The following is a 25,503-nucleotide window of genomic DNA, read 5'->3' on the forward strand; positions in this document are numbered from 1 at the left end:
CCATCAGGCATTGGGATCTCAACCCAGAACTGTGGGATAGCTACCCACAGTGCAACGCTCCGGAAGTCGACTCTAGCCTCGGTACTATGGAAGCGCTCCGCCGAGTTAATGCACTTAACGCACTTAGAGCATTTTCTGTGGGGACACACACACTCGAATATATAAAACCGATTTCTAAAAAACCTACTTCTATAAATTCGACCTAATTTCGTAGTGTAGACATACCCTCAGTGATTGGTGCAGCACAGCCACGGGGACCAGGCAGCCTGCGCACAGCCGAGATCCACCTGTGACGGGACAGTCTCTTGCCGTGTGTTCCCCTTTGGAAAGCAAAGTCAGAACACAGTTTTCTAACATAGGGTCATAGCCAATGTTCCCTCTAATTTTTGACAGGCCGTATGCGCAAAAGATTTCTTCTGTGCAAATTTTTGTGCGCACAGTGTTTTGCCGTGTATGCGGAGTTTAGGATCTGTGTGCACGCGCACACACGCGCAGCTGAGAGGGAACAGTGGTCACAGCCCGTTAATGATGGTGACAGAAGCGGGGGAGGAGGGAGCATGAAGAAGCTGCTTTGGAGTGTAGCCAGAGTCCCGTTAAAGCCAACACCCTCTTGATGCTTTAGGACAAAAATGTGTGTTTAGGTTTCCCACTAAGAATCTGTTGAGATACAAAATTTGACATGGGCAAGCATGTGGAGGGGCAGTACTCTCCGGACGCAATGATCCACACGTGCTGGTGAGAGAGGGCTGCCTGACAGGAAATAAACAGATCACCCACTGGGCAATATGTCTGTAGGAGCTAGACCGAAACAAGTGCCCCCTCTCCCCAGTGCTTCTCCTAATTGCTTTCTGTGCTGTGGCACCAGCAGTCCCAATGCCTGCTGAGATGACCCCGTGGGTGAGTGGGCTCAGGCAGGGCGACTAGACAGGTTAGTGATGGTGAACTGTATTTCCTCCAGCTCTGCAGCTCTCAGTTAGTTAAGCTGTGCTGCAAGCCAGGAGGAGGAACTGGGTCCAAAGCTCCTACATCTAGACTGGCTGCCCATGACAGGTGAGCAGGACTCACCCATTTATCTCTAGTGACGGCAGCCACCCCAAGGACAACAGCCTCCTGCCCCGCTGCTGCAAGGGGAACCCGGGCTCCAGCACGCCATGGTCCTGAGCACACCGGTACCTCGCAGGCTGGTGCACATAGTGAGCCAGCCACACTCCAGCAGAAGCAAATAAAGAACAAACCCCAGACAGACACGTGTTGTCATGTGACGCTCCCTGCTCCAGGATCCTGGAGCCAACAGCGGAGTGGGTTCAACGCGGGCTCGCGCCCACTTCTGAGGCACAACAGCATGTCGCAGAGATGCCAGCGCTCGCTAGCTGGAAAATTAGAAGGGCTTTCATTACTCATGCTTGACTCGCAGCTGGCGAAGGGCCCCCCCACAACGGTCTGGCATTGGGATTTTATGCCTTTCTCTGATATATCCCGCAACGGCCACTCTCTCAGACGGCACACCAAACGACGGGGACCATTGGTTTGCCCTGGGATGGGAATGGTTAATTCCCGCTCTGGGCTAGAGCCACAGGTCTGCTGAGCTGGCTTCAGCCCCATACCCTGGAGGAGTTGGGGGCAGGAGAAAGATGGCAAAAGGTGGCTGTACCCCTTTACACTCCCCTGATCCCCGTGGTCTCTAGTTCAGAGGTGGGCAAACTTTTTGGCCTGAGGGCCACATCGGGGTTGCAAAATGGCATGGAGGGCTGGGTAGGGAAGGCTGTGCCTCCCCAAACAGCCTGGCCCCCGCCCCCTATCCGCCCCCTCCCACTTCCACCTCCCTCAGAGCCCCCAACCCATCCAACCCCCCCTGCTCCTTGTCCCCTGACCGCCCCCTCCTGGGACCCCTGCCCCTAACTGCCTCCCTGGGATTCCACTCCCATCCAACCCCCCCTGCTCCCTGTCCCCTGACTGCCCTGCCCCCTATCCACACCCCCGCCCCCTGACAGGCCCCCCAGGACTCCCACGCCTACCCAACGCCCCTGCTCCCTGTCCCCTGACTGCCCCCCGGGATCCCACCCCCTATCCAACTCCCCCTGCTTCCTGTCCCTCCCTGGGACCTCCCCTATCCAACCCCTCCCCTCCCATTCCCTGTCTCCTCCCCCCACCCCGAACCTCAGCGCCATCCAACTGCCCCCTGTCCCCTGACTATCCTCCGGGGCCTCCTGCTCCTTATCCAACCTCCCCCTTCCCCTGCCGCTCAGAGGGGCAGGGCAGGCTTATTTGAAAGCCTGTGAGGTGGGCAGGCGCAAGGCGGCGTTACTGCAGGGGAGGGGGGACAACAGGGGAGGGGCCAGGGGTGAGCCTCCCCGGCCGGGAGCTCCGGGGCCTGGCAGGACGGTCCGCGGGCCGTAGTTTGCCCACCCCTGCTCTAGTTGGTGTTGTGCTCCCATGTGCTGGCTCTAACAGCATCCAGCTGGGCTGTGATACCCGTCAGGAACAAGCACAGCAGCCCTGGTGACACCCCCAACATCATGGCCAGGGCTTGGGATGGCCTGTTACTCCAGCTTTATGCCATCTGGGGATCCTGCCAGCTGGAGGAATCCCAACAGCTAGAGCAACTTCACAGGCATGGCTGCAGCGGCACAGAGGGACGGTAGCAGGGGCCAGAATCTGGTCTATTTATTCTGGGTGCTCACCTTGGCAGGGAACAACCAGATGGGAGACGTGCTCATGCTCTTGCCCACCCAGCTCCTCCAGGCTCAGCTCATTACTGCTGAGAGCAGACCGTGGGGCCAGACCGCTCGGCAGCCGCTCAAAGCTGGCTAAGAGGGTAGGAGGGAAGAAGTTGGCTTATGCATTACTCACAATGCTCCTCCTCAACTTATCCCCGCCGCTGAAGGTCACTGCCAGCATGGAAGCACACTCCTCAGCATAGAACGGCCTGTTCCCCTCGTCATCCACCGCACCTGGGGAAAAGCGAAGGAGAACACGTCAAGCTCCAGGGGTGCTGCCTCTCTCACTACACGTCCCAGCTGCTCAGTTCCTAGGCAACTTCTCAGCCTTCCCCCTTGAGATGGTGGCTGGATTTTTCACTCCAAAAAAGTGATAGACTCTAGAACTCCGCACTTCCAGGAGAAACCAAGTCACATATCGAACCGCTGACACTCCTTGCGTTTCAACGCACACCGGCCTGTGCAGGAAAGTTTCACAGGTGAGCAGAAGGCCTGCTACAAAATGGCCCAGAATTAACTTCCACATAGTGTTATGCCCAAACAAGTCTTATCCTCTTTGTGACCCTGCCAAGGAAATTGAGACAAGCTTGGTCGTTCCACCCTTCGCCCGAGCCCTGATCAGTGGGGAAGTCCTACTCTGTGTAACGCTCCCTCTAGGGAGGTGGCTATCGGAGTCCAAACAGCTCACGGGCACCCATTGTTTAGGCCAGTTACCCCATGGCCACGTCACCCCTCCGGTTGCTCCCTTCCCTCCAGGGCAGGTTGGGGACCAGGAGGATATTGGGAGTTTGCAGATGAGCAACTGAGCTCAATAGTTAGTAGTACACTGGCTCTCACAGTGCCTGGACCATGGATCGCCAGCAATCCCCAGAAGGAAACCTGCTGGAAGCCAAGCAGGGGAATAGGACGTTGGGAAGGAGATGGGGCCAGGAGGGTATCCCTTACAATGCAGTTTGTAAGATGGAAAATCCAGAGGACTTTTGAATTTTGAGCAGTGCTCAGCAGTTTGAAGACGGGCTTATCCAAAGCAAGCCTCCAACCCTTCTGGGTTTCACCAGTCACTATCTGGCATGCACCTACACACACGATGGTCTAGTCTGAACAACTGGCAAATTCCTTCTCAGAAAGCACACAGAAAATATCAATTAAAGCAATTTGCTTACAAAACCAGAACTATCCCAAGATGGTCTTCGCTCAACACCTCAGTCTCCATGAAAGACTGCGTTACTACGGGATCTACTGAGGGGCAGCCTGGGCTCGCGGTGACATCACAGAACCAGCACCCGGAGAACAGGATTCTAATCCCAGTTCTGCAAGGGACTTCCTGAGATTTTAGACAAGTTACTTCCTCTCTCTGCGCCCTAGTTTATCCAGCTGTATAATGGGGAGAATAATACCCACAGCAAATTACCGTTCGTCAGGAGCTAAGTACCGGCATGGTAGACTACCACACAGCTATCTCCTGTGCACGCTGCCCGTCGTGCCCGGGTCTGGAACACAGGCCCGGGTGCATTCTGGAATCGTGAGACGGTGCTGCTGCACGGACACATACCTACAGCCAGCGGCCTACAGGGCTGGGGCTGCTGCCTGTACCCTCCCACAAAGCCAACCTGTTCCAGTGTCCGAACAGGGGCCCTACAGCAAACACATACCCTGCTTGGCCTCCAGGAAGAAGTTCCCAGAGACATTTACCATATTAAGCCTCATTTTATTCAGTGAAATACCAGCAGATGACGAGAAGCAGAGCTCTCAGCCTGCTATGTTGCTCAGCAAGTTTTCTATCCATAGCTACACTGGTCGAGTCTCATGAAGAAGCAACTCCTGCCCCCCCCCTCTTAACACACCCGTTCCCTCCCCAGGATTCAGAAATATCTTGGATATTAAACTGAATGGAAAAACCCCTCTCATACATTGGGAGCAAGGGAGGGGAGGACTTGTTGCATTTCTCTGTATTATCATCGTCAACACAGACAGCTACTTGGATGTCTTACTAATTAGCCCTTCACAACAATTAATCAGCCCCGACATCTATGAGACGCAGGCAAGTTACTTCCACTTTATACCTGGGGAAAAAGCTGCAGTGAAGTGACTTGCCAGAGGCTGTACAGCAAGAACGGGCAGTTGTTCCTGGTACCTAGCCCCGTGTGCCATTCCTTAGACCATGCTGCCTTCCTCCTCGCTAACTCACATGCAGGGCAAAGCTGAACTATTGCCTGCAGGGGAAAGTTTCAGTAATTCAGCAAAACTGAAAGCAGCAAAATCCTGCAATGCAAGGGAGGAAGGCAAGCGGGGAAGATACTGGTGACGTCTCATTAACTGTGCATTCTGCAGTGAGAGCACAGATTTTAATATGCATTTTCTCCCTGCTGGCCCTACAGTAGCTGCAGTAAATAGAAGCCATCAATCACAGAGTTACATTTCATTTGCGGAGCCCACATCACCTGCATACCTCCTGGGCCCCAGAGCTTACAGAGCCATCCATTGTCACGGGCAGACAACGGGGGGGGGGGTGTTTAGGAGCTAAAACCCCACACAGCAGGGATGGTTAGGGCAGAGTCTCGGGGGGGGTGGGTTAGGAGCTAAAACCCCACACAGCAGGGATGCTGCAGAAATGAAGGCTCATTGCAAGAGATAAAGCTACTTGTTCAAAATGAATGTGCTATAAACTGTTTATGGTGTCCCAGAAGCCCATAATCTTATAGCTTCTGTCATTCCCCCCCCACCATCCTGGTCCACCTCCCCAGGCGAATGGGTATTTAAATCTGGGAAAGAAGCATTGAGGAAGAGCTGCAATCAGACAGGACGGGATGTAATGGCTCTGGCAGACTCTCTCACACTTGAAGAAGCACTTCTCTTTCATCCAAGGATCTCAAAGTGCTTTTCACAGCGAGCCAGGCCTCAGACCTCCCCCTGCCACTCACTCTTACAGAAGTGCCCTGTCAGATGTGGAATTTCTAGGCAGCCTGGAGGGAGACCCTCGCATGATCAGAACTTGGGGATGCAGGGAATCTGGGAATTTCCAAATGGGATGCTGAGGGCAGGAGTTACCAGCTTCCTTCGGCGGTGGTACCGGTTTAGCAGGCTATGCCAGCCAGTGCCCATTGCCTACTGTTCAGCTCCTCGCATGCTAGTCTGTCACAGGGCTGGGTTGCTGTTGTCGTCATGAACCTGGGCTTTGGGGTGAACCCCTGAATCAGCCATTCTGGGGTCATGGCTCAGTGATCTCTATTAGAACAGCTGCTGTTTGGTAGGTTTCGATTGCTGCATGATGACTTTCAGTGCAAACAGCTCTGACAGAGACAGGGACATTACGTGGGTGATCTCTGGAAGGAATGGAGGAGAAACTAGACCCCAAAGTATTTTTTCATGGCTGGCAGCTCTACAGGGAAGAGCTTAATTCTACTTCCCATTTCACAGATTTTACCTCACTCAGCTTCTGCCCTAGAGAAGCCGGATTATATTTTTCCTTAAAAAAGAAAGAGTCGTCATTCTCGTCTTTACAATCTTTCTCTAGGGCATGGCACAAGTATTCCCTCCAAGCAGCAGCAAGAGCCTTTCATGCACACCTCTGTGCCAAGGCCCTAACGTCGGTGCCTGCAGCCACACAGACTGCGGAGAGGACTCTGAGCTCAGCTCCTTGCTGGGGTCATACTGGAGAGCAGACCTGGCAACTCGCAGTGCTGCTCAACAATCGCCAGCGCTCAGATGAGCGGGGCCGGGTTACAGGCACACGGCAGGTTACCTATAGTGACGGTGTAGATGGAGTTGGCGTAACCATCGTAGTTGCAATTGTCATTGTGCTGCCCTCCATTGCCGCTGGCCACGACAAAAATGCTTCCAAAGCCCCTGCGACCAGCAATCACCCCATGTTGCAAGGCAGCCTGGGGAAGAGAAAAAACATGTTACTGCTAAAGAGTGAGTTCCTGTTGTTCCCTTATCCAGGTTTACCGGCACAATTACAGCCAGAAACCATAAAATACCCAACTCTGCACCCTGCCCTGCTGAAACGAGGTGCTTTTATAAAGCATTTCCACCAGCAAATGCTGGGTCAATTTCAGACTTGGCATAAGAGGATGAATCTCCATTGAAGCCAATGGAGTTGAACCTGCTTACACCAGGTCTGAACTCAGCTAACCAAGTTTACATCAAAGAGCTTTCGGACTCTGATGTGCATATTTCTCTGCTTTGACTATGTTGATCTGAATCGTGTTCTGCTTTCTTACATTCTCCCTGCAGGTTCAGCTGGAGAAGGTAATCTGTCTTAAACTCGTTATTGTGTAACATTGCTGGATTCCATTCGCAGCACCCATGTTCCAACCCAGAGGTGGCGGTCCTTCTAAAGGCACAGACAGTGACCCTAGCACCTAGTAAAGAGTTAATTGCATGGACCCCTCTGATGAGCAATTATGTTCTATGAAAAGGAGGACTTGTGGCACCTTAGAGACTAACCAATTTATTTGAGCATAAGCTTTTGTGAGCTGCAGCTCACGTCATCGGATGCATTCATAGCTCACGAAAGCTTATGCTCAAATAAATTGGTTAGTCTCTAAGATGCCACAAGTCCTCCTTTTCTTCTTGCAGATACAGACTAAAACGGCTGCTACTCTGAAACCTGTCATTATGTTCTAAGATACTGTGTCCTGGCACTTAGAGCTGGAAACTGGGAGTCAATACCCTTTGGCTACAATTCCCAGCTTACTGTTTGACCAGAAGTCAGTCAAAACCACTCTGTGCCTCAGTTTACCCAACTAGGAAGCAAATGTAATTCCTCCTGCCTCCCAGCAGCGGCATGAGGCTGCGTCTGTTATACACATTCTGAGATCCTGGGACAAACTGTGCTACAGAGGTGCGAAGTAGCTACTAGAGAGCCAGGTGCTGGTCTCAGCATTCTGGACGGCCTATGAATGCTGGGAAAGAATAAATGAACAGGTACAACTGGAATCCATTTGGAACCACAACGTGACAGAGATGTATGCTGTAAGGCATCTGTATCCACGCCACCGAGCTGCAACACAACTGTTGTTCTGTGGTTACCGAGATGCAGCAACAGCATTGCAGGACGAACTCTGCAGAGAGCGCCATCCCATCCTGTGTTAGTTGAGAGCTAAACACGAGCCGTGCACTTGAATTTCTAGGCGCTCACTCCAAAGGAGGCATCATCTAGCTAAGCCCATCACTGTACGCTGTAGGCATCAAATACAATGTATAAGGTAGTAAACGGTGAAGGCTGTTAGGGAATTGGACAATGTTCTTCCATCCCTCTCTGGTTAGTGTGCATTTTATGGGCTGTTCTGCAGAAAGGGCTCTGGAAGGAACAAGTTCAATGGCCACTGGGCAGCCTCCCCTTTTTCAAGGGAACGCCTGGGCAAAGAGATGAGGTATGTGTCCATCCCGGTCTCCAGAGGCAGGGAGTTCCATAGCTCCACTCACAGCCTCGGCCTCCCAAGACCTTCCCCGAGGTGCGCTGCACACCTTCCCCAGAACAGCCGCAGGGCACTCTCAGGGATTCGCAGATGGGCTCTGATCCCAAAACCTCTGAAATCAATGGGAATATTTTCCCTGACTTTAATGTGCTTTGGATCAGGCCCATGGAGAGGCAGTCCCTGGGTCAGCCAGGCTCTTGCCCATCAAGTACTCTATGGATAAAAACTAGGGGCTTGATCCTGTAGCTCTTACTCACATTAGTAAGTCACTGGGTGGCAGGCGCATGGATGGGGAGCTAGTGCACAGCATGGCTGTGATAAATGCTCACTTTTTAGCAAAAGCCAAGAGCATCAGTGTCTTAATGATGCATTAGGGCCGGAAATGGGCCAGGCCTTGATCTCCATCAGAGTCAGCAGCTTGGCTTCTGCCTGCATTTTTGGGGGGTGTTTCATTTGCTGCTCAGTAACAGCGCAGGCTCTCCTGCTGCAGGGCCGAGCAGTGACTAAATATAGAGAAACCCTCAGCCCACAGCCACAATAACTTATAGTTGTTTGCAAGAAGTGAAGGGGCTGTTCATAGACCTGACAGAATGTCTTAACAAGCAGTGGAGCTGGATTACAGAGTCTGCCAGGGGCCAAATTACCTCTGCACTCCAGCAGCAGCCAGACCAGCCATTCTAGGGAGAGGGGAGGAAAGCCCAGCCAGCCCCCAGGTGGATTAATCCAAAAATCACTCCTTCCTTCTTTTCCTTTCCAGCCACCTCTTTCTCTCAGGCAGGGGATTCTTAAAAACCTTTACATGCCCCTTCCAGACTGACTCCCTCTGCCATTTATCCCACTCATCAGGGTCTGGATACTCTGCCTGAGTCCCTTATTCATTCTCAGGCTTTCTGAGGTTGCACTCCTTGGATTCTAGCCGCTCACCGCTACAAAAGCTGTTAAGTATCAAAGGGGCTGAGAGTCTATGTGAGATGAACCTTTCCTTGGAACTTCAAGTCACCATCCCCTACAACCCCGGCTGTCACCCTTTCTGAGGCAACAACAGCTGTCCCTGTGGCACGGTGACCTGGGGTGCTGTGTGCTGCATGATGGGGTCGCACAAGAGCTTTCTGCACCACAGGGCAGTCCCTCCTGCTCTGGGCTTTAGGCAAACCGAGAATCACAGGCTCCAGCCTGGCAAGGCATTTCCCAGCAAGGTGGTCGCTCTGGGGCAGGCTCAGTTCTTTTATACCTTTCCTAGCTGGTGAGGGCCATCCACAGTTTTGCCATCATCATCCGGACCCCAGCTGTGAAGAGAGACACCATGAAAAGACACAGTCACCTTGGGACGCTGCTTTGAATTCAAGTTTTCATGCGTGACTGCAGTGCTGGGAAAAGGTGCCCGACTGGCAGCCCTTTATCTGTCCACAGGACAGATGCAGCACAGACAGGTCAAGGAGCAGCTTCCCATATGCAGCCCTACCCTGTCCAGCATGGCCCACCTCTAGGGCAGGAAAGGAGCTCAGTCTCCATGGCCACCTTCTATCCAATCTGCCAACCAGTGGGCAGGCTAGTGCCGGTTATATGCAAAACCTGGACAGAGGCCCCCAAGCACCGGTCAGACAGGACCAGCTTTCAGCCATCTGGGAGCTGAGCATACGGCACTTTCCCATCCATCTGAGGGGGCCCCAGGCCGTCGGAACCTGCCCTCATGTTCACACCACGCTCCGGGTCTGATTCCAAGGGAGGGAAGGTTTGATTTTGGGAAAGGTTATTCTCCCCAGACACTCCAGCTCACAATGCACCTCCCACGCAGGGTGCCTCTGGGCTCCAGTTTCCCCTTTGTAAGCCTCACCCTCACACAAGGCTGGGTGTCACAGGGGGGCCGGTCTACACCTGTCTGGAAGCTGGCTGATTAAGAATAGGTCAAGCCGCCTTAACTGGGTTTACCCCACAGCTCTAACTGGTTTCACAGTCAGTTTAGTTGGAGCAATTTTAAAATCTCCCAGTGGACAGGCCCAGAGACGGACTCCCATCCAGGAGCACCGAGCACGGTGTACTTCAGCCTTCAACAGCACCGATATGTCTATTAGGAACAATAAAGTCATAGCCACACCTCTGAAATATGATGGGCTGCAAACCTCCACCTGGCTCAACTGTGCAGGACTCCTGGCAAGGCAGGCTGGGGCAGGAGACGCTTGGAAAGCTTGATTCCAAAAGATATGCAGGCCCAAGCCCATGTCCCCATGGCCAGCTCCTGCCTTCCTTCCAGACAGGCCCTTGCTGAGAACACACAGACCCTGGCCCCCGCCACGGCGGCTGTGTTTGTGGTGTGGACTCTTCTGCCGCCAGGAGGAAACATACCACATGGCTTCATTAAAGCTCAGCCCCCGGGACACCAGGGCAAGCCTCCCAGTGCAGCGCTAAGAGCCCCCTGGCGCTTTCCGCGGGGTCCCAGGTCCAAAGCCCAGGACAGGACTGGGAGGACAGAAGTGTGGGCTAGCACTCAGAGCAACGCACTGGAAGCCAGAGCGCCAGAATTCTGCCATTCAGTTCCCATCCTCCCAGCAGGGATAGCAATGCCAACCCATCTCATGGGAGGCTCCAGGGGCTTCACTGGGGCCTTCAAAGCCTTTTAATGAAAGGTGCCAGAGATCTGCAAAGTGCTCTTGCATCTCTCCGGGTATCCCCATCTCCTGAGCCAGACACCAGGAGAATCTCTCGCCTCCGGCCCCAAACAGCTGGTGCGTCCCCAGACTGGCCGTTCCTTCCAGCAGACATTATCCCACCGAGCAAAGGGAGCAACCTCTCTTGAGCATTTTAATCTCGTTTAAATGCGAGCACAGAAAGGGGAAAGATGCTACGGGTTTTGATGCTCACGGCCGAGCTGCTCCTTAGAAGCGGAAGAGAGGGAAGGGAGCTGGTGTGGAGGGAGAGGGGCAGCAGCCCTGTAACACTCAGACAACCACCGCTCTGATTTTGCCAGAACATCCCGGGAAGGTAGCCCAGCACCGGGCTCTGCACCACTCATGCTAAGGGGAGTTGTACCATATGTTTTGGCAGGACCTTAGCACGGAGCTCTGGGCTCACCTGCAGCTGTAGATGTCATTGATCTGATAGTGCTTGTTGAAAGCGATAGCCTCCATGCTATCTGTGAGGGGCCCATCCAGGACTCGGATGCCTGCACAACAAAGGACAATTAGCGTTACTGTAATGGATGTAGGGTGAACCAACTCCTCAGCAGGTTCCCAGCAGGGACATCTATGGGCCCAGCATCAGGCCAAACTGGTTCGTTTGTGCCAGGACCAAGACAGTAACCGGAGATGGATTCCCTGGACTCAGGCTAGAGCTTGAGTCAAGCCACACAGAGGCTCATTCTGGGCTAGTGAATGGAAAGCCCAACCCTCCCATTTACAAACTGTCAGAGCCCCTCACACCCGGGCAAGGAGAGGCAGATAAGGAGTCAGCCAGTGAAACACGAGGGGCTGCTGGAAGCAGTGTCAGGTCACTGGGGTGATTTGCACGTCTCTGCTCTAAACTTGGGAGCTGGAGTGGGAGGATGGGGAAGGGAGGCAAAGGGATGAGAGAAGGGGAAAGGGTGGGTCAGAAGAGACAGAAGGCCAAAGTCTTGACCTCCTGGGGTATGTCCACACTGGAGTTGGGAGTAAGCTGTGGAGACAGACTCACACCAGCTTGTCTTACAAACTCAATCCGCACCTCCCCCCGCCCAGCTCAGGTGGCTAGCCCGAGCCTTCACCAGTGCTGTAACAGCAACACGGCTATCTTTCGCATGCTAGCGTGAGTCCCGCTGCCACAAGTCTGTCTACACAGGCTGGGAGGCTCGATTCCAGCTGCAGCACAGATGTGCCCTTGGGGTCCCCAAATAGACCCTGGTGCTTTTCACTAGGACTGAGGCATCCTGGCCAAATTCCAATTCAGACAATTCTATTCTGCCTCCCCAGGCCCCCTACAGCCTCAGCTGGAGACAGAATTTTTTTTTAGTCACCTGTCCTAAATTGCTGTGCTGTGCACTGTTAAACAGCTGATGCGTTCCACCCCAGACCCAGCTGTAATGCAGCAGTGGGCGAAACAATCCCATTACGTATAGGTTGCTAAGTATTTAGGGATCCGTTATGGCAGAAGCGGATATGTATCTGCTCAATATATTATTAATTAGAAAGGCTTCGAAGTTGCAGAACTACCAGATTTCTGTGATCGAGACACTGAGTATTTGACAGTACAGTAACCCCGCCTCCAGAGGCTAGATTATAAACAAATGAAAGCTTAAATGGGACTCATGTTTTCAGGGAACCAAACAGTCGATAGTCAAACGGTTTTGCATCATAGTTTACGTGAGCAAACAATGTTACAAATGGAAACCATGCATACGCCTGAGTTAAAATCTCTACCACAGAGGAAACACCCACCAGTTTCTGCTCCAGGCCGGTGCAGCACAAGTGCCTTGTTTACCTTCACAGTGGAACAGTCCCTGCCCCAGTGCCAAAGAAGTCGAATGAAGGCAGCACTGGCCCTGCACCACTCCCAGCTGTCTGAGATCGGCCGGCTTGCACCAAGCCATGTGTGGTCTCAGGACTGCAAGTGAAGGCCTGGCAGAGGGAGACATCCTCTGTCCCGCCCCTTAGCCAGAGGCTGCTCTGCCTGGTTCCTGCATTGCTTGAGCTGTACCCAATTCACAGACTCAGGGGCAGGTTCAGATTATGGTTTGATCGCTCTTATCAAGCACAGATTCTTCACTCAGTTTATTCCTCAGGAATTTGTTTAGAGTGCAGCTGGCTTTCCCCTCTTCCTCCCCTCCAACCCATGGTCATTTGATGGTAACACTGTGTATCGTTCAATTTGCTATGCTCTTGAGTTAGAGAACAAAATCTGGCTGCTGGCACCCAATTTAATTACTATAGTGACATTCTGCACATCTATAGCACCTTCCATCCACAGATTTACCTCAACACATGGGAGAGACATTCATTTATGCTCTCACCTCCTCTGCAAGGGACAGAGCTTCATTTCTCCAGTGGGGAAACTGAGGCACGGAGAAAAGATGTGTCTTGCCTGAGGTCACCCTGGCAGAGTTGGGATTAGATCCGCCCTATGCCCAGCCCCATGGTTTAAACCACAAGCCCATCCTTCGTGTTGCACTCTGCTAAATAAACTCCACTTTCCAATGGCAATAACCAAAATCTCCAAGCCAGGGAGGAGCCGGGCAGGTACACACTACAGAGGGGTCATACAGCAGTGCACACTTACTGAGGGGCTGTGCAGGAAAAGCCATGGGCAGGGGGAACTGCTCCAAGAAACAGAACAAATTAACCGGGCAGGAGCACGACTGCATTTTAGTCTCCTCTTTCGGTTCCATTTTACTTGCGCAGTGTACGGTCTCCGTGGCTGTACCCCGCACCGCAAGAATGCTGGCTAGTGCTAACCTACTGCAGCTCATGGGACATTCGGGTTCATTCTAAGGAGAACAGCACCATCTGCTGGACAGAGTGAAAACACAGGACTATTAAGTTCCTAGGCATCCACTGGGTGTGTGTGTGCAGCAATAAAACACCTGTGGCTGTCCCATACCAGCTGACTTGGGCTCACGGCTTGGACTGCAGGGCTATAAAACTTCAGCGGAGAGCCCGGGCTCTGGGACCCTCCCCCGTTGCGGGTCTAAATCCTCTCCCTGAAATCAACGGGCGTCACGGTGGTTTCAGCACCTACTAAAACCAAAGGGTAAAGCCAGCAGGAACCGGCTCCCTGGTTTTGCACAGAACAGAGTGCAGCCACGCCTGCGCACATCATGTCTGCGAAGACGAAGGGCTAGGTGAACAACAAGGTCTGCAGGGATGGGACACCGCTTCACTTCACTGGAATCACAAGGTATGGAAAGGATTCTGGGAACCAAACTGCTTGGCACCAGAGTGCATGTTTATCCAAGACTCATTTCAGTCGAAGCAGGAAGCTTTTGGCTCAGTTTGTGAATGGAAAGCACCGATGGCCAGTGCAAGATCCACCAGCCAGCCTCTCGCATGTGGAGTGGGGAGTCTCACGCTATGGAGACACTGGGGCCCAGCCACTTTCAGAGCTGAACAGAAACCAGACTTTCTCCAAACCACAGGGCGTGTCAGTTGCCCTGTCCCATCACACTGGCTTCCTGGACACCTGCATGAGGCCATAAGTGCACAAGGCCATAGCGTCGCTGTTTGGGAAGCTCCCTTGCTGCCTACAATGTCGACCTAACTTACATGTGCAGGGAACAGCTGTTCTAGCAATACAGAAATGGGTCCAAGCCAACCCACAACATCCAAACCCCCCAACACACGGGGGGAAATGAGATACCCCTGGCATTTCCCTTGCAAAAATGCCGACTAACTCACCAACCGGATTCAAACAGCTTGGCACGGGAGCAAAGCCAACACACGCCAATCAAACCACCCCACTAGACAAGGGGACAATACACAGCAGAGAGGACTGAAAAAGGCACCGAACTCAGCATACAAAGGTGGCATACCTGCAATGCGGCTGCCGTAGGCAACTCCCACGGCACAGATGCCGTTGTTTGGGACAGCTGCGATTTCACCAGCGCACCGGGTCCCATGGTGGTTCCCGTTTTCTGCGTCAGGGCGAGGCATAGGGTCGGGGTCATTGGAGTTCAAATCATAGCTGCCTTCAGGGCTCTGAAACAGACCAACAACTGCAGCTTAGAGGTCTCCTTTCTTTGGAGAAAACAGATTTAATACCACATTAGCAGGCCTGGAAAGCATAAGCTGAAAGCTTAAAGAATGCAGAGGCAGGGGTCCATGTGGGTTAGTCACCAAACCCCATTATGTATCACTGTGGAAGGATATTAGCAGAACCAGCACTGGTGTCCTGATGGGCAGTGGAATGGTAAAGTCAAATGTAATGACATTTTAGCATCTAGAAAAGATGTCCTCCTCCCCATCCCAGCCAGTTCACAGCATACCCAGGATTCCCGGACAGTGACATTCACCTCTCCCCATGTAGCTGCTCTCTGCCCAGCCTGCCAGTAGAGACAGGGAACGTTTGCAGCACCCAAAGCCAGAGGCACCTCAGCCAACAGAAACAATTGCAAACAAAGGCAAAGTGCCCTCATTTCACCCTGGAGCAGGGGTGGAGAAGGGAGCAAACATGACCCCCACCTCTCCTTCCACAAGCGAGGGAAAGCTCCTTCCCAGTGAGCAGCCCTGGCTTTGCCTCTCTGCTTAAGGGAGCAGCTTGTAAGAGCTCCAGGTGGGCACCTCCGATACTCATGCCCTATGGCGAGCAGCTGGCTCGCCTGGCACAGCAGGCCCCAGACATCTGCTGCTCACTAGCAGTCTGTGCAGTGTTCATGTAGCCTCCTGCACACAAGAGACACACGCCAGGCCAGCCAGCTACTGCCACCAGAGAGCAGGAGCCTCTGGTTCCAAGCCCCGTCTCCCCCATTCCAGTGACGGGGAGGGACTGCGGGAGAGGACTTGCACCAACGGCACACGAGACACCGCCAGGGGGATTAAGTGGTGCTGCTGCTAATGGGCCCTGAGTCCTGTGAACAGCCATGCGGCTGCCACAATGGAGCTACCAGGTGAAGAGTTTCATGTCTGGGTTGAACCTAGGCAGCCACTTGCTTTAGGCGATTGGCTGCTCTTATCTCAGACCCAGCTGGGGCATCCCACTCCAGAGCCAGGCTGTGGGGTACTCACGTAATTTGGCTGTATATCTTGGATGGTGTGCTCCACGCCATCATCCACGACCACGACGGTCACGCCGCGGCCTGTCACGTTCCGCTCCCACACGCCCGTCACGTTGATATCCTTTCCCGGGGTCCTCCGATTGTTCTAAGCGCCGGCAGAAAGAAGGAGAGGTGAGCAACAGCAGAGCCGGGGCAGCGGCTGGGGAAGGAGGGTCAGAGCACACAGGGATCTTGGCTCCCAGGCAGATTACAGGAGCATTTGCTCTCAGTCATTGCTTAGGGGAGGGCATGAAGCTGATGGCTGGGAGTGCAAGAAGCCTTGTGACAGAGTCTGACTTTCAGAGACGATGAGCACCTAAAGCTCCCAATGGCCAGCTGGAGCTGTGGGTGCCTGGCACTCCCAAATCAATCAACAAAATCAGGCCTTAAACTGGTACCTATCCCCTGCAGCAGCAGGAGGGCTTGGGAACTTCCATACCAGTGTGAAATGCAGGACATTTTCCCGGCACAATGCTTTGTCTGGCCTCTGCTCAGGTTCGTGTTCTTTCTGCCACCTCCCTGTTCCAGTAAGAACCAGGACAGGTCAGTTTCCCACTCTCCCGGCCCAGTTGATTTCAAGTGAGCATGCCGCTGGTGAAAGGTGCTAGATCACCAGCCCTGGGAGCTGGAAGTACAGCCCAGAGAGAGGCAGGGCATTCCCCTGCCCTAGGGGAACCACCTCCAAGGATGGGACAGGAGCTCGCTGCCCTATCTGCCAAGCATGCCAGCCAGGGACCCAGCCAGGGACCCAGCCAGGGCAGCGGTTTGGCGGCACGATCACTTGTGCGCTGGGAACTGGGCCAAACAGTTCCTTTGTTTCTCGGAGTAACGAAAGAAATCCCTTCCGATCTCCAAGAGGCCGCTTTCCCTCCCCCGTTTCCAGGCGAATCCCAGGGCTCACCCTGCTGGCACAGCGAGATCCCACAACCACTCACACAGGAAGGACACTCACCAGATGCCACTGATGGGGGAACTCGGGGTCATTAAAGTGCAGGCTGCGTTTGGAGCGCTTCAGAAGCTTCTGCTCAGAGTGCCACCGCACGCGGCCATGCTGTGCAAGAAAAGCCTCCACCCATCTCCTTATTGCCTCAGGTCCCCGTTCTGTCTGGTCATTCGGGCGGTGGGTGAAGAGGTATCGGCCCTTTAACTCCCCGATCCGGCCCAGGTTCACCAGGCCTCCCGTCCTGGCCAGTTCGTCTGCCTGTTGCTCCAGCTCCTCCTCTTGGGAGGCCAGCCCCTCCGGCACATGCAAGTGCACGGCCCAGGTTAACTCTCCAGAGCCTTGCGCCATCTCCTGGGTTTTAGCCCCAGGATCGAGTTCTGAACCCTGTGCAAGTCCATTTGGCCCTAGCAAGGGAGTCCAGGCTGCAGTCAGCCAAAGGCACGTGTGGACACACAGGGTGGCCTCCATGACAGCACTCCATAATGGCGCCTTCCTCCTCCAATGCGGCATCAGACAAGCGGGCTGCAGAGGGCAAAGATGGAGAGTGAGAGTCCTTCACACGACCAGGCTGGGCTTGGGGGCTTCACCCCCAAGCACATAACTGAACATCCTCTGGACCAGAAAGCCCCACATCCCTCCGAGAAGCTCGCCCTTAAAACGAAGCCAGGACTCTGCAGAACTCTTTGGTACAGCAAGGGCAGCACCAGGCTTCTTTGTGTGCTGACTGTCATGGAGTTAGTTGCCTTTCCAATAATGTTAGAATTGGAATTGAATATGCCACACCCAACCTAGGAGAAAATATCCTGTCATCTGGCAGCCATGAACCCATTGTGGGCGAGTGAAATTACTGCCTGCCAGACAAACTGCTGACTTGTCTCCTGGGATCACTGACCATTGGGCAGATTCAACCCGAGGCTCAACAGGGAAAAAAGTCTCCAGCCTTGGGTTTCCTTTTGAATGCCGTTGAGTGGCAGAACAAAAGGACAGTTTGCCTGATTGTTTCCTCCTCTGGCTCTGCTCAGACAGCTGTGCCCCAGCCTACAGGGAAGAGGCATGAGGCTAACAATATAAAGCTACACAGAAACAAAACATTACAACACCTCTATATTCACATCAGATGGACACATCTGAGATCCAGATCCTTCTTGGAAAGTCTCCTTAAACATATTCCTAGCCTGTCCCCAGCAGAAGGAACCCACTGCTTTCCTCTCTGTGATCCGACTCTCACCTGCTCGTAACTTGAGGCCACATTTCAAACTCCACAACCAAGGATCTGACTTTGGGTTTCGGTGGCATGTTGCACTGAAAGCCAGTCCCACTTCATGCAGGAGTGAGAATATTCATACCCTCCAGCCCCGCCCGCCTCTGACCCCATCATGTGCCTGGACTAGTGCATTAATAGTCACTGGAGCTCTGTGATACTTCACCTCACCAGCAGTTTAATTGTTAACGATTACACAAGAGCTTTCCCCCTACTCAGTTTACAAGCATGTGAAATACGTCAGTGGGGTGCAATTCCTGTCAGACACCATCAGCAACTAATGCTCATGATGGGTAAAGGATCAGGGAACAGGAAGGGAGGGGCAATTAAAAAAAAATCACAACCTATTGTGAAAAGGGAACATGAATGACTGTAACTGGCTTTTGGCTCATTAAAAAGTGTAATGGAGATAAGAGATCTCACACAAATGAATTGTCAACACTTAGTTTCAAGGGTGAACAAATCATAGAATCTCAGGGTTGGAAGGGACCTCAGGAGGTCATCTAGTCCAACCCCCAGCTCAAAGCAGGGCCAATCCCCAATTTTTGCCCCAGATCCCTAAATGACCCCCTCAAGGATTGAACTCACAACCCTGGGTTTAGCAGGCCAATGTTCAAACCACTGAGCTATCCCTCCCCCCATGAGACAGATAGGCTGCTAGATGGTAACATTCCATTGTCCACTGCATTCCCGTATCGCCATTATGAAGTGATGCACCACAAGCCAGGATCCAGAAGACTATCTGCCGATTGCAGGGGAGAGGGGGTTTCCGTAGTGGCATGATGTTGCTGGAGACCAAAGCCAACCTGCTCACTGAAATATTACACTAAGTGGCTGAGTCAGAAAAGGTCACACAAGTTCACGGTTCATCTGCCTTTTCCAAGTGCTCCTTTTAAGCTCCAGGAGGCACAGACTCTGCACAAGCAGACCACTGTCAAAAACAAACAAAAAAGAACAAAAGAACAGCTATACTGCCTAGTCCAATATACCCTGTCTTCCGGCAGCAGCCAATGCCAGGTGCTCCAGAGAGAATGAACAGAACAGGGCAATCATCAACGGATTCATCCCCTAAAAGAACAGGAGGACTTGTGGCACCTTAGAGACTAACCAATTTGTCTGAGCATGAGCTTTCGTGAGCTACAGCTCACTTCATCGGATGCTCAAATAAACTGGTTAGTCTCTAAGGTGCCACAAGTCCTCCTTTTCTTTTTGCGAATACAAACTAACACGGCTGTTACTTTGATTCATCCCCTGTTGCCCCTGCCCATCTTGGCTAATAGCCATTGAAGGACCTATTCTCCAAGAACTTACCTAGTTCTTTTTGGAACCCTGTTATAGTTTTGGCCTTCACAACATCCCCTGGCAATGAGTTCCTGTGGTTGACTGTGTGTTGTGTGAAATAGTACTTCCTTATATTTGTTTTAAACCTGCTGCCTATTAATTCCATTGGGTGACCCCTGGTTCTTGTGTTATGTATCCTGCCCTCAGCTTCCCTTTCCATCTCAAATCTTTCAGATCCATGTCCAGTATTTCCCATTAGCACACTGAGTGACAAAAACACAATCACGCTGCAGACACAACTCCAAACCAACCCACTGGGTCAGATCAGGGGGCTAGAGCAGTGGTTCCCAAACTTGTTCCACCGCTTGTGCAGGGAAAGCCCCTGGCGGGCCGGGCTGTTTACCTGCCACGTCCGCAGATTCAGCCGATTGTGGCTGCCAGTGGCTGCAGTTCGCTGCTCCAGGCCAATGGGAGCTGCTGGAAGCGGCGCAGGCCGAGGGACTTACTGGCCACTGCTTCCAGCAGCTCCCATTGGCCTGGAGCAGCAAACCGCGGCCACTGGGAGTCGCGATCGGCCGAACCCACCGACGTGATAGGTGAACGAACCAGTCTGGCCCGGCAGGGGCTTTCCCTGCACAAGCGGTGGAACAAGTTTGGGAACCACTGGGTCAGGGAATAGAACTGGGTTTCTTTCCCAGCTCTGCCATGGACACTGTTCCAACAAGGGTTTTAGTAAGGTTTGAATTTGTTCAGTAATTAAAGAGCCCTCAGAAGTCAACTTGACTGGATATATTAAATAATTAGTTAATTAGACAACACATAGCAGAAAGAGAGTAGATAGCACAGTCTGTGAGAACCAGCCCTACAACTGGCCACTTTTAGTCCATTTCCAGACTTTGTTGTATTTCATTAATTTTCAACTGCATAATCACTAACTGCTGCTTACTCATTTTTTGATTCCTGTCTACTGCAATTAGGACATTGCTTGCTCAATCGAAACAGTAGGGCTCTGTGTCAAAGGTTATTTTTGTGAACAGTTTTAGCAAATCAGTAACTTCCCACTTTTTAAAAGTTTCTGCAAGGCACAATAGCTGTCTTGTGAGCCAAAGTATCAGTTACACTCAATAGTCACTTCTCCTCAGTTTACCCAACTATAAAATGGGGATATTTATCCACCCTATAAAGATTTTTGAGGCTTAATTAACTTCTATGAAATGCTCCTTGACTGCACTTAGAAAATACAGAATATTCTTAGTAAATGGTTAACTGAGGCAGTAACAGCTTCACTTTGAAACTCACTCACTAACGTCCAAGTGGACAGGACATGCACAGAACTAATAACATGAATGTTCCTCTGAATTGACAGGCCTCAAGTTTTACTTATTATTTACCCTCTATTAAATGGTTTGTTTGAAGCAAAGCTATAGTTATGCCAGGAAAGCACTTGCATGATCTACCCTTGAGTTGTTCACACAGTATGTTTGAAAAGTCCATGCATGTAGCTCTTTATGCATACCCACTTGCAAGAATTACAGTGTTCATGTTTTCTAGTGCCTTGCGTATAATTGACAATCAGAAGTACCCCCATGAAAGTCTGTATAAGCATATTCACGACCTCTGGCAGCCCTAAAGACTTCACTATTAGGACTTATCTACAGACAGAAGTTGTACTCATTTAACTGAAGTGGTTGAGTACCAGCCTTTAGTTCAATTAGTGCAACTTCTGTGTGTAGACACACCCTTAGAGTCATTATTCCAAAGAAGTATCATTGCATTTCTGTCATGCTCAGTGTTAGTCATGGGCCCTATTTATCTTGGTTCACACTCTGTTCTGTTCTAACCTGTAGGGTTTTGTAGTGCAGGTTAGAAAAGGAAAACAACTCAGAGCAGGAAGACCTGGGGGTGATTTAACCAGCAACATCTGCTTGCTCAGCACCTAGAATGCCTTTAAATTCTATGACTCCATGACACTCAAGAAAATCAAACAGACCTAGATGTTGGGAGACGGAAACATGCCAAGAGCTGGGGAGCATGAGAACAAAGTATGAACAGCTCAGAAAGTGGTAGATAGTAGTTGGAGGAAATGTATTGCAGATTACAACTGCTAACTCAGCATATGGGATGCCTTTAGCCAGGTTTCTATCCTACTTCATCCTGAGATCTACCCTACCCCAAACAGGGTATTTTTATATGACTGATCTCCTCTAAGGAGGAAACTGATAGCTGTAAATTTCTGAACACACCAGCTGCTAAAACCTTCAAAGTTTCCCCACTTCCTGAAGAGATAGGGTGGTGTTGAAATAGAGAAAACAAGCAGCTAAAGACAGACCACCTGATAAAACTACACAAAGGCCGCTGAATAATCATATTTACAATAAGTATCAGGGGGTAGCTGTGTTAGTCTGTATCCACAAAACCAACAAGGAGTCCAGTGGCACCTTAAAGACTAACAGATTTATTTGAGCATAAGCTTTCGTGGGTAAAAACCCCACTTCTTCAGATGCATCTGAAGAAGTGGGGTTTTTACCTGAAGAATTGGGGTTTTTACCCACAAAAGCTTATGCTCAAATAAATAACATAATTACGATAGATAACATTTTGATTTTCTATAAGACCTTATTCTCAGATGATCCCAAGGTATTTTACACACAGTAATCATTGTTCGCAAGTCTCATTCCTGACTCATGTGGGGGAAAGGAGGCACAGGGAAGTTAAGTCACACAGCCACATCAGTGGCAGAGCAGGATAGCAACCCAGAAACTGTGACTCCCAACTGAGTGTCAGGCTATTGGACAGTACTAGTCTCCTGGCTCTTTGCGTGCCCAAGATATTCAGGGATATATGAAAGTTCAGCAGAAGTGTCTTTGTCCAGCCCCCAGCAAACGGGACAGGATTAGCCCCTTCAGAAGAGGGTACAGTTTGCACTTTCCCAGAACCTCCTCCTAAACACATGGGAAGAGAGAGAGCTATTGGGGGACTGGAGGAGGAGGGGAGTCGGATAAATAACTCCTTTAAGGGAAGAATGAAATGCTGTCATTCTCCAGGACAAGGGACCCCTAACTCCCTTGCTCCCTTTTCCCCTGGCTTCCTCTGCTGGGCCCCCTACCGGACTCTGTCCCCACTCTAAGCTCTCTCTGCCCACTTCTTTCCTTTCCTCTCACCTTATGCCCGCCCCATGCTGCCCCCCTGCCCAGCTCCCTGACCCCTCGCCCGAGCCTCCCGCCTCGCCTCATTCCTGCTTTCGATTTAGTCCCTTTCCTGTGCCCGGAAACTGCCCCTGCCCCCCACTGCTCTGCCCCCCAACTGCCCCTGCAGCGCACCCCCTCAACTCCCCTGCCCCCCACTGCTCTGCCCCCCAACTGCCCCTGCCCCCATTGCCCCTGCAGCGCACCCCCCAGCTGCCCCTTGCTCTGCACCCCAGCTCCCCGCAGCCCTCACCGTGCAGGGAGCCTCATGGATCGGGGCGGCCCGGGGCGCTCTCGGTCCCTCCCGGCTCCGGCGGCTGGTCGCCCCGTGCAGCCCGCACCGGCCCCAGGATACAGTGTAGCCGATGACAGGTGCGTCACGTCCGCCCGTCCCGGGAACCCGCCCCCAGCTGCGCCGCGCCGCGCCGCGCCGCGCCGGCCCCCCGCTGCAGGGCCGGGGGCTCCGGGAGGGGTCCTGGGGCCCCCGCTCCCCTGCAGCGCCCCCGGGGCTGGCTCCAGGACCCACGTGGCCAGCGTGTAGCGCCCGCGGGCTTCGTTCTCGGGCCGCTGGGCGGGGCTCGCGCTGGTGGCTCTCTGGGGCCTGCAGCCACTGCCCCTGTTGGGGGGCCAGGGGCTGGGTGGGACCAGCTCCGGCGACTCTGGGGGGCACCCCTGGGAGGGACGGTGCAGCACCCTGTGGGGCTCCCCGGGCCCCTTGTAAGCCCTGGGCCCAGGCGCTCTCCACCCAGGGTGGCCAGTTGTGGTGGCTGTATTCCTGGAGGTTTCATCCCGAGCTACAGGTTAATCTTTGGTTCCTGGAGACTCCAGGCCAATCCCAGGGGTTGGGAACCCCGGGGCATGGCAGGGCTGTGTCTCCTCTCTCCAGCCCTGCACCCAGGTCACTTTCACTCCCAGCATCTCCCTGGGGCTGGGTACCAGCACCCCCCGGGGACAGGCGCCTGTTTGACAGCAGCTCTCCCCCTAGGCCCTGCAGCTAGAGCAAGGGGCCCACGGGCGAGGGTGTGACCCCCGCCCAGTACCGATCAGTCACCGCGGGGGAAGGGAGTCAGTCTGGGTATTGGTTTGGGCGTGTCCCGCTGTCTCTTGACAAGATCTAATTCCCTGCTGGGGCTTGTGCTGCCCCGTCCTGTGAGCCCCGGGCAGATTCCCGTGATCAGCTCTGGATGTGGCCGGGTTTGCTGGAAATCCCATGCTTGCAAAGGCGGGATTTCTGTAGAGCTCCCTCCCGGGGCGAGCTCTCTGGGGTCTCTAGCGGGTTCCCGGGGCGAACTCTCTAGGGTTTCTAGCGGGTTCCCGGGGCGAGCTCTCTAGGGTCTCTAGCGGGTTCCCGGGGCGAGCTCTCTGGGGTCTCTAGCAGGTTCCCGGGGCGAGCTCTCTAGGGTTTCTAGCGGGTTCCCGGGGCGAGCTCTCTGGGGTCTCTAGCGGGCTCCCGGGGCGAGCTCTCTAGGGTCTCTAGCGGGTTCCCGGGGCGAGCTCTCTAGGGTCTCTAGCGGGTTCCCGGGGCGAGCTCTCTAGGGTCTCTAGCGGGTTCCCGGGGCGAGCTCTCTAGGGTCTCGAGCGGGTTACCGGGGCGAGATCTCTAAGGTCTCTAGCGGGTTCCCGGGGCGAGCTCTCTAGGGTTTCTAGCGGGCTCCCGGGGCGAGCTCTCTAGGGTCTCTAGCGGGTTCCCGGGGCGAGCTCTCTAGGGTCTCTAGCAGGTTCCCGGGGCGAGCTCTCTACGGTCTCTAGCGGGTTCCCGGGGCGAGCTCTCTAGGGTCTCTAGCGGGCTCCCGGGGCGAGCTCTCTAGGGTTTCTAGCGGGCTCCCGGGGCGAGCTCTCTAGGGTCTCTAGCGGGTTCCCGGGGCGAGCTCTCTAGGGTCTCTAGCGGGTTCCCGGGGCGAGCTCTCTAGGGTCTCTAGCGGGTTCCCGGGGCGAGCTCTCTTGGGTTTCTAGCGGGTTCCCGGGGCGAGCTCTCTGGGGTCTCTAGCGGGCTCCCGGGGCGAGCTCTCTAGGGTTTCTAGCGGGTTCCCGGGGCGAGCTCTCTGGGGTCTCTAGCGGGTTCCCGGGGCGAGCTCTCTGGGGTCTCTAGCGGGCTCCCGGGGCGAGCTCTCTTGGGTTTCTAGCGGGTTCCCGGGGCAAGCTCTCTGGGGTCTCTAGCAGGTTCCCGGGGCGAGCTCTCTGGGGTCTCTAGCAGGCTCCCGGGGCGAGCTCTCTGGGGTCTCTAGCAGGTTGCCGGGGCGAGCTCTCTAGGGTCTCTAGCGGGCTCCCGGGGCGAGCTCTCTGGGGTCTCTAGCGGGCTCCCGGGGCGTGCTCTCTAGGGTCTCTAGCGGGCTCCCGGGGCGAGCTCTCTGGGGTCTCTAGCGGGCTCCCGGGGCGAGCTCTCTAGGGTCTCTAGCGGGCTCCCGGGGCGAGCTCTCTGGGGTCTCTAGCGGGTTCCCGGGGCGAGCTCTCTAGGGTTTCTAGCGGGTTCCCGGGGCGAGCTCTCTGGGGTCTCTAGCGGGTTCCCGGGGCGAGCTCTCTAGGGTCTCTAGCGGGTTCCCGGGGCGAGCTCTCTAGGGTCTCTAGCGGGTTCCCGGGGCGAACTCTCTAGGGTCTATAGCGGGCTCCCGGGGCGAGCTCTCTGGGGTCTCTAGCGGGCTCCCGGGGCGAGCTCTCTGGGGTCTCTAGCGGGCTCCCGGGGTGAGCTCTCTGGGGTCTCTAGCGGGTTCCCGGGGCGATCTCTCTAGGGTCTCTAGCGGGTTCCCGGGGCGAGCTCTCTAGGGTCTCTAGCGGGCTCCCGGGGCGAGCTCTCTGGGGTCTCTAGCGGGTTCCCGGGGCGAGCTCTCTGGGGTCTCTAGCGGGTTCCCGGGGCGAGCTCTCTGGGGTCTCTAGCGGGCTCCCGGGGCGAGCTCTCTGGGGTCTCTAGCGGGCTCCCGGGGCGAGCTCTCTGGGGTCTCTAGCGGGCTCCCGGGGCGAGCTCTCTGGGGTCTCTAGCGGGCT

General features: G+C 53.9%; 1 protein-coding gene across 2 annotated transcripts in view; it reads right to left on the minus strand.

Moving 5' to 3' along the window:
• PCSK7 (proprotein convertase subtilisin/kexin type 7) overlaps positions 1-22,915 on the minus strand; it is a 56,278-nt gene extending 33,363 nt beyond the window's left edge. The window contains exons 1-8 of one of the 2 annotated variants that reach the window (XM_073321063.2): positions 22,778-22,915; positions 16,807-17,319; positions 15,826-15,960; positions 14,634-14,799; positions 11,210-11,300; positions 9,372-9,426; positions 6,460-6,598; positions 2,851-2,951 (exon numbers count right to left, since the gene is read on the minus strand). In XM_073321063.2, coding sequence (XP_073177164.1) covers positions 2,851-2,951; positions 6,460-6,598; positions 9,372-9,426; positions 11,210-11,300; positions 14,634-14,799; positions 15,826-15,960; positions 16,807-17,307 — 1,188 coding nt within the window. In that variant the 5' untranslated portion in view covers positions 17,308-17,319; positions 22,778-22,915. Of the gene's footprint in view, positions 1-2,850; positions 2,952-6,459; positions 6,599-9,371; positions 9,427-11,209; positions 11,301-14,633; positions 14,800-15,825; positions 15,961-16,806; positions 17,320-18,025; positions 18,553-22,777 lie in introns of those variants that run through there. The other variant, XM_073321065.2, reaches the window with a different exon arrangement.
• Positions 22,916-25,503: the final 2,588 nt, after the last annotated feature.

This window comes from Lepidochelys kempii, chromosome 22 (genome assembly GCF_965140285.1).
Source record: "Lepidochelys kempii isolate rLepKem1 chromosome 22, rLepKem1.hap1, whole genome shotgun sequence".
NCBI lineage: Eukaryota > Metazoa > Chordata > Testudines > Cheloniidae > Lepidochelys > Lepidochelys kempii.